At 42.2% G+C, this 9,029-nt stretch overlaps 1 protein-coding gene across 4 annotated transcripts in view; it reads right to left on the reverse strand.

Moving 5' to 3' along the window:
* The window catches only part of LOC144688958 (uncharacterized), an 87,380-nt gene extending 78,737 nt beyond the window's left edge, over positions 1 to 8,643 (reverse strand). For 3 of the 4 annotated variants that reach the window (XR_013578521.1, XR_013578520.1, XM_078556027.1), the window contains exon 1: positions 8,450 to 8,628. Coding sequence is in view for 2 of the 4 variants with exons in the window: in XM_078556027.1 (XP_078412153.1) it covers positions 8,450 to 8,489 (40 nt within the window). In the remaining 2 variants the exon portion in view is untranslated. Of the gene's footprint in view, positions 1 to 8,449 lie in introns of all 4 variants that reach the window. The other variant, XM_078556028.1, reaches the window with a different exon arrangement.
* Positions 8,644 to 9,029: the final 386 nt, after the last annotated feature.

Raw genomic sequence — 9,029 nt, forward strand, 5'->3', positions numbered from 1 at the left:
CTCTGGCCACTAATTAACCAATTTGCGGAAAATCACTGCGGGTGACTGTTTCCCACACAGTGTGCTATCATGACCCCCTTTTGACCTCCACATCGGGGTCTGACCCAAAACCCCAAAATCCTGCTCATTAACTCTGCTCCGCTCCCCATGCTGCCTGACCTGATGAGTATTTCTAGCTTTTTCTGTTTTTATTTCAGATTTTCAGCAGCCGTAGTATTTTGCTTTGCATTAGTGTTTAATTCCCTGACACTTCTCATCTGGTCACCTTGAAGAGGTTCTGCTCTTCTTTCGAGGATTTCCATTCTTTAACTTCGTTCCTTTTCATCGCTTTCTGTTTCCCTTCCTTGATCATGTATCTACTACAACCGGCTTTCAAAGTCACATCTCTTTCCTTAGCAACTGTATTTCGATCTGACTAATTCCATGTAGATTCCAACTTAAATTCCCCCTTAGTGTTTTGGATATGCCCACGATTATGGATTATCTCCAAAATATTCAGCGATCTATGAACCATTTCTTTTGCCGCATCTGAGATCTGTTTTCAATGCCATATGCTGTTAGATCCATGCTCACAACCTTTCTCTACAGCAACACCAACTCAGTCTATCTTAAAGCTGTCCAGGTCCCCAGTTCCATTTCATCCTTCCCCTCATCTGACGCTTGAACAACATACTTTATTCTTCTTTTCAGGTTCAAGGATTGCGAGCTTCACCAACTCTTGGATACCAATATCCCTTTGGTTCCTTCTTCCCCTTCACTTTTGTCTGACCCATGCCACCTTCCAATCTCACACTTTGCCATATTGTTTTCACTATTCCTTTTGCCCTTTCCCTCTCCAACCTCAAAAGATCTGTCCTTAGCAAAGGACTCTGCTTCATCCCCTTATACCCTGCCTCAAATGAATTTTGATCTTGGCACGATGCTGAGCTCTTCTTCCATTGCCTTCGCCTCTGTTTTCTCTTTTTTGGCCAGAACTTTACCTCTTGCACAGTGGATCCTTTTGCCCGTCTTCAGAATTCTTATTCCACCTGGATCCCTCCCTCTTCTCTCTTACCTTTTCTAGATCTTTTCATTGATAACTATTAGTGTGACATTGGTTATCTCGGATTCTCTTCTCCCCTTGATCACTTTGACCTACTTCCCTCTGAACTTGCAGCAGTCTGTTCTCCCAGGTCCAACCCTGACATTGTCATTAAACCTGCTGACAAAGGTGGCACTGTTTTTGTTTATTGAGCTGACATTCACCAAGTTGAGGTTGATCACCAATTCTCTGACACTCCCCTTGTACCTCTCTCTGTACCTGATACAGCACTGAACAGCAGGCCATAGTTCTCAAGACTTCCACTGACCTCATCTCCTCTGTAGCTTTCCTCTCCATGGCCTCCAACCTTAAAGTCACCCAACTCTGTACAGCTTGCTTCTACCTTTTTCACAAGATCCACAAAAGATTTAGCTTGTTCTTGTCTCACAGAACTAATTTCTTCCTATCTTGCCTCCATTTTTCTCCCCTTGCCCAGTTTCTTCCTACCTATATTCTCCAACTCTTCCAATGCCCTCCACCATACTAAAAGTTTCCAGTTTTGTGTTCCTAACCATCTCCTTTTCACCCAATGTCCAATTCCTCTACACCTCCACCCTGTACCAGAATGGTCTGAGCGCTCTCCACTTCTTCATTGAATGGAGGTCTAAATAGTTCTCATCCACCACTGTCCCATTCCATCTAGCTGAACTTGTTCTCGCATTAAATAACTTGTACTTTGATTCCAGTCACTACCTCCCAATGAAAAGTGTTGCAATGGGAACCTGTATGGATTGTGGCCATGCCTTACTGTTTGCATGATAGGTGGAGCATTCTTTGTTCCAGCCCCAGTCAGGTCCCCATCCTGACCTATTTTTTTGATGCATTGATCACTGTATCTGTGCCATTTCCTCCTCGTGGCCCAAATTGAAAAAAATTATCAACTTTACTTCCTATTTCCACCCTTCCCTCACTTTCATATGGTTCATCTCTGACTCTTCCCTTCGCTTCCTTGATTTTTCGCTCTCCCAGAAACGGATAGAGAGAAATCAAAGTGAAGGGAGGAGTTAGGGTTAATGTTCTCGTTGTGGGAGTCAGTGGGCTTATATAGGTTATTGATCAATATTCGCTCTAAGCCCACCGACTCCCACAATTAGCCTGACTACACTTTCTCCTATCCCGCTTCCATTAAAGACTCCATTTTATTCACCCACCTTCACTGCCTCCTCCGTAACTGTCCTGACAATGCCATCTTCCATACCAGCGCTTCCAATGTGCCTTCGCATTTCCTTGACTGTGAATACCCCTCCATCATCATGAAAGGGATCTCAAACTTGTCTGTTCTATTCCCTGGATATTCTGACAAGAAATTATTGACCTGAAGCATGAATTCTGTTCCTATTCTATGCTTGACTCTGAGTATTTCCAGCATTTTCTATTTTTATTTCGACTGAGATTATTGCCTTTGCATAAGTAGGCGTTCTCCCAATTTCCTGCCATTACTCAAGACATGAGATTGGGACAATCCTCTGGAAATTCAAGGCTTTTTATTTTTATTCTAAGTTTTAAGTCCAGCATTTATCTTGATCAATTTTGCGAGACTTGTATTACATATACTTCTGTACAATTGAAGAGGCCGCAATAAGCCAGGCTTTTTCTCATAACTGGTACTTGGAAACAGCACAAACTTATCTATTAATGCATTATTTTCTTGGTTTTTATCCAGCAACGTCACAGGAGATCCACTGGTAATTTAGAAAGATATACGGACTGTAGCATTCTTGTTAGATTAAACTTTGGTTGCTCTGCCCAAAGTTGGCCACTTGAATGCAAGATGAACCAAGCCCTGGAGGCAGTACAGAGAAGAGCCAGGAGACTGGTGCCTGGGTTTAGAGCACTGAACTATGACATAGGACTGAGGGAAATTTGTAGGGATTGCAGGGAACTGATGGAGAGCTGATATTTCAGGTTACATCAAGTCGTTAAGTAATATAGAAAAGTTAAATCTAGAGCACTACTTCAAATTATAAACTAAAATGTAACAGTAGGATAAGAGGCGCAAATTTAAACCAGCGAAAAACAAACTTAAGACTAGTGCCGGGAAATTCTTCACACAAAAATTGATTGGCATGTGGAATGGATATCAAGATAAAGGGCAGAATTTTGCCCTTGGCGGGGGTGTTCGGCGGGGTTGGTGGGGGCGGTCAGGAAGCCGACCGCCGCCCACGATCAGCACCGCACCGCGATTTTACGCTGGAGGGCCAATTAAAGCCCTCCCAGCGTGGAAAGTGAGCGGCAGCGCTCAGCTCTGCCTGTGCAGGTGGGGGGGGGGGGGGGGGGGGCGCGGGGTGGGTAGGAGGGAGAGCAGTCCTCGCATGAAAGAGCGCTTCAATCTCCCTGAGGCACGGAGCTGCCTCAGGGGGATGAAGCGCTGTTTGAAAGAAACTAACGCACAAAATAAAAATGTCGTAAAACGTCTGTCATGTGAGCATGGACATGTTTTTGATTTGCGTTAAATTTTTAGTTTATTTTTATTTGCTTTGGGAAACCTCATCCCGCCCGTGGATGAGGTTTCCTAAAAACACAAAGGCTTCTTGGCCTTTTCGCCTGCCCGCCAACCGTAAGGTTGGACAGGCAGTGAAAAATTCAGGACAGTTGTTAACTTAATGGCCTTGGTAGGCCTTTTAATTGTCGGCTGGCTCTGGTGCACGCCCTCTGACCTAACTATTGCAAGAGTGCGTGTTGACGTCGGCACGCTTGGCCAATGACAATGCGCTTTATTTCACACTCGGGCATGTTGGGCGTGCACCTGCACGCCCAGAGAAAAATCCTGCACAAAGCGACGGAGCCAAAATCCTGAAATCATTTAAGAAACAGTTGATGTTGTGATGGGAGTCAGGTTGCTTCTGGATGCATGACCCTGAAACCTTAGTCTTTAACTATCTTACAATTTTATGATTACCGGGACAGAGCTAAATTTGGAGCAATAAATGCGAGGGACACCCCTATTCCCATGGTGAACATTAAAAGATATAGATGTGTATTATTGAACTCTGTGTTTTTGCTTTTGTGTAATTAATCTTACTGGGAGAAGCAGAGAGAAATTTGAGGATCTCTCATTTCTACAAAGTGACAAAGTAATTCTGTTGGTGAAGTTTCTAGTGGAATTAATAACATTCTGTTTGATATTGGTGCAATGATTAAAGCTGATGTGTGCTGTAAGCTGTAAAAAAAAAAGCTGCTGGAATACAATCGACAAGTAGTGAGTTAAACCTCCTTTTATGTCCTGGATTCATGCTTTGTAACCAACCCAGACTGATATGATGGAACACCTCTTGTTTCTGCTGGCTAAGCGAAGAGAGTTTGGCAGCTTCATCTGTTATTGCTTGCCCATGGGTTAAAATTGCTGATAACTGGACACAAATTGATATTGAATTGATCTTTTAAGAGTTAGTAAGCTTGATCATGTCGGAATGAAAACTTGTCACTGGTGCATTAAGGGGCAATCATCGAAGGTTGCGGTTAAGATAGATCAGGGATGAAATTTCTTCCGTCGATAACTTAAACCAATAAAACTGTCCTGAGTACAAAATGGATTTTCCTGTTTTGTATTCATGCTGACTTTGTATAATTGCACGTAAGAAAATTTCCACTTTAATTGTTGAGAGCCCTGAAAGAGGAAACTTAAAACCAGTTTCATGTTGTACACATGTTTTCAGTTGAAACATTCAGGTCTTCCCACACACTAGCTTTAATGAATCTGGCTTAATTAATTACCATTGGCTGCATGTGCCCTACACATGGAAAACCAGCATACCTTAGCGCAATGTATTATGGTTTTACACTGTGTGGTAAAGTGGAGTACCATGCATTTTTAAGAGAATGCAAATGGACTAATCATGTGACAGTACTGACCAATGTACAGCGCGGGCTATTGGTTAACTAAATCTAGAGCTGGAGGTGGTTGTGGGAGCACGCAAGGATTGAGTGCTCTGCCCTCTGTTGCAATAAACAATCACAGTTTGTTCTTATTTTGGTCTCTCTCCATTATTGATAGCGAGCATCAACTAATGAGTGTATATGAATGCTTGCAATTTGAGTTTACTCAACCAGTGAACTTATAGGCACAAGACATAAAACTGGCAACGAGGATAGGATAGCAGTAAACAGCACCTAGTGAGAATCCACAAGACAGGTGAGCAAAACATTAGAAAGAGAATCTGTACCTATGCTGTAAAATAGATGGCAATCCGAGAAGGAAGCAATGCTGCAGTTTTAAATTTTTTTAAAAAGAGAAAAAAGCCCTGCCGAATCACGATCGATTCGCCAAAACTTGAAAAGAGCGCGAAACACAGCACAGGAAAGCCGACAGCTGCAGAGATGGAGTTTAAAAAAAATGGTTTCTGCTCTTAAAGTGGCAGTACACTTAAAGAGGTACATGCAAGAAAAATGGCTATGGACAGAAAATTATAAGAGACGCAGAAAGAGGGCAACTCTGTGGAAGGCAAAACACGAATTGATTGTCAGTAGTCAAGAAAGCCTGGGTAAGCCAAACACACAAATTCGTCATTAACTGGGAAGCCATTGGAAGCGCAATCCCCTTGCAGTCTAGCGTTCTTTTTTACTGTTAACTACATCGCGAGGGAGGAAAAGGAGAGGGCAAATCTTTTGTCCACATGCGGGAGCAAAACGTATGGGCTGATCCGCAGCCTTATGTCACCTAGCGCCACCGACTTGAAGACTTTCAATGAGTTAATAAAAATTGTACAAAACTACCTGAGACCAAAGTCCCCAGTTACTATGCAGCGCTTCAAGTTCAATTCAAGGAATAGGCTTCCAGGGGAGACAATAGCTGGCTATGTTGCCATTTTAAAGGCATTAACTGAACATTGCGAATTTGGAACATCCATTATTGATATGCTGAGAGACCGACTGTTATGTGGGATTGGAGATGATACTATTCAAAGGCGGTTGCTAGCCGAAGCTAATCTAGACTTTAATAAGGCATTAGAATTAGCCACAGCCATGGAGAGCTGTTGGAAATTAGGAAGCTATAAGAGATGCACAAAATGGCGCCGTCCATCTGGTCGGGTGGGACAGACTGGCAACAAAATGTGCAAAAACATCGGGCCCCAGAGAAAGGCGGGAAACGCCCCCTATGTACAGATCAGTAAGAAACAGCAGTACCACAGTGAAAACCCACAAAACGAATGACAGAAATGCATCTAGGCATCCAGTGGGTGATTGACAATTCAAACAAGTCCAATGCTTTTTCCGCCACTGCTATGGTCACATAATGCGGCACTGCAGAGATAGGCTGAGGCAGCATTTTAAAGACAAAGGGAGAAATCATGGCATATGTCTCATGGAAGAACCAGAAGAAATAGAATCAGACATCCATTCATTATATAAACTTAAAGTGGGTAGAACTGAGCTAATCCAAGTAGTCATTATAGTCAATGGACAACTCGTCAAGATGGAAGTTGATACTGGAGCGTCAATGTCTGTCATTGGAGAACATACATTCAGATAATTGAATAAAGGAACGCCTCCTTTAAGATCAGAAGCTTCGGACACTAAACTGAGAACATACACAGGTGGAGAAATAAGACCGAAAGGGATATGTCAAGTCAAGATACAGTATGAGGAACAGTCTGCAAAATTACCCCTATTTGTAATGTCAGGCAGGGGACCGAGTCTCCTCGGAAGGAACTGGCTGGAGAGATAAGCCTTGAGGGCCCGTTAAGTTCCCAATTGGAAAACAGAAGCATTACTGCAGAAAAAAATGAGTGTGTGAACATCCACGGGAGAAGCCCATGGAAGTGTTACCCCGGAACAGAGTTCAAGCTGAAGTCAGCATCCTTCAAAAAGAAAAGGAAAACCTATTAAAGGACTTTAATGCGCTATAAAATTCAATCATCTCCCAATTTGTGCCATTGAAAAGATGTGTCATGAAGAAGAAAAGGAAGAGTTAAACCTGTCTCTGGCCGAGTTAAGGAACGAATTGGCTGAGAAGGGGCAATGAAATGAGATTCTCCAGGAAGCTATTAATGAGAATTGGAAAGAGTTGAAAGAGCTGAAGCAGCAGCTACGTAAAAGCCCCGAAGCTTTGAAACTAGGAGGCCCTGAGTTCCCAGAAGAGCTGTCAGAAAACCCAGCTATTGAGCTCACTTACGTTCAGCTTGCGCCTGAGTCTAGTCCAGCCAATAGCGAAATTAAAGAGAAAACTGAGATACGGATCAGTGCTACCAAGAAAAGGACACACGGAAAGAAAAAGAAGAATTATTGACAATCCTCAAAAAGAAAAACAAAACATTTTTTTCCCCTTAGTGTTGCTTTGTGCTTGTGGCCCTTTATCTGTTTCAGCTTGGAGGGGAGGGGCAGCAGGAATGAATGTGACCACACTCGAAAGATGGTGAAATCATTCCACTGAGGAATTTAGTGGACAACTGTCCCTGGAAATATCTCAGAAAAACCAGCCGAGGTTATTGAACTGCGACGCTCAAAAGTCCTAGAAAACCTCCTGAGACACTTGATTTGCAAATAGTTATTAGTGTAAATAGTTCACGTTATTAAGTTTGTCAACTGCATTTTTTAAGTAAAGAAGGAGGGATGTGGTAAAGTGGAGTACCATGGATCTTTAAGAGAATGCAAGTGGACTAACCATGTGACAGTACTGACCTATCAGTGTACAACGTGGGCTACCGGTTAGTCTAGAGCTGGAGGCGGTTGTGAGAGCGCACAAGGATTAAGTGCTCTGCCCTCTGTTGCAATAAACAATCACAGTTTGTTCTTATGTCGGTCTCTCTCCATTATTGATAGCTACCATCAACTAACGAGTGTCTATGAAGGCGCGCAATTTGAGTTTTCTCGCCTAGTGAACTCATAGACTCAAGACATAAAACACTGCTTCCTCAATTAAGAGTACTTATTTCTGATGCTGGGTAGACATGTTTGCCATAATTGACATTCTTTTTCTGAATAAAATTGGTTATTAAAAAATAAAAACTTTAAAAATGCAAAGTAACATCAAAAGCATAATGAAAGATCAAACCTGGTTCACTATTCATCATAAAATCATACAATGGCACCTAGTCAAGACCATGGCATTGCGTATACTTGTCATTAACTATGGAATCATTTCCTGCTTTGAAGAGCATGCACACGAGAGCCAAGATTGCAGCTTGTGTCATTTTGCCTGTTTTTAGTAGAATGTGAAAAATGAAATAGGCTACTCCATTTCTGAAACTTTAAATAAAGAGTATTCTGTTTTTAACTATGTTTGCACATATATTGGCACCAGGAAGATTTCCCAGTTACCTTCCTAGTTAATGTTTAATGCTTTGTAGAGGCACATTGAGGACTACTGTGGAGCAAAAAGGCAGGTATGTGGGACTCAATCTGCAATATGTATCTTAATAGGCTTCTTACCACACATTTTGGATGTCTTGCAAGTAGTTGAAAACTCCATAATCTGAGATCCATAATCCGTGATCTGCACTGCTTGGTAGAAACCCTATTTTCCTCCTGGTTGTGCATGCCACAAATAGGGTCAATTAAACTGGTTGAAGAAACCAGACTTTCTCTCCATCTCTGACTAGAGGAACTTGAATCTGATTATTTACAGTAAGGTATCTACAATTCTTTGAGAAAGTCACATTTTCCTTCATCCAATTAGGTCCCAGCCAGCAGGACTAATCGAACTGGAGAGTGTAAGGCAGTGATTAATCTCAGTAGAGATCCAGTCATTGACCGTGGGCACTTTAGCAATTGAACCATTTCAGTTATGTAATCAGTTGTCATACAGTGTTTGACAGAGTAAACCCTCCCCGTCAGTTCCCCCAATGAGATCATTAGCTGTCACTGTTTAAACAAATAGGGTCAGAAAAATAACAGAAACAGAAAGAAAAAACAGAAACACAACAGGATATCAAAATCGTTGTGACTGTTTTCATGGGGTGCTGTTGAGGAGAATTCTGCTGCAGTGTTGGACTATTTTTGTGCAATATGC

This window comes from Cetorhinus maximus, chromosome 13, assembly GCF_964194155.1.
Source record: "Cetorhinus maximus chromosome 13, sCetMax3.hap1.1, whole genome shotgun sequence".
Taxonomy (NCBI): Eukaryota; Metazoa; Chordata; class Chondrichthyes; order Lamniformes; family Cetorhinidae; genus Cetorhinus; species Cetorhinus maximus.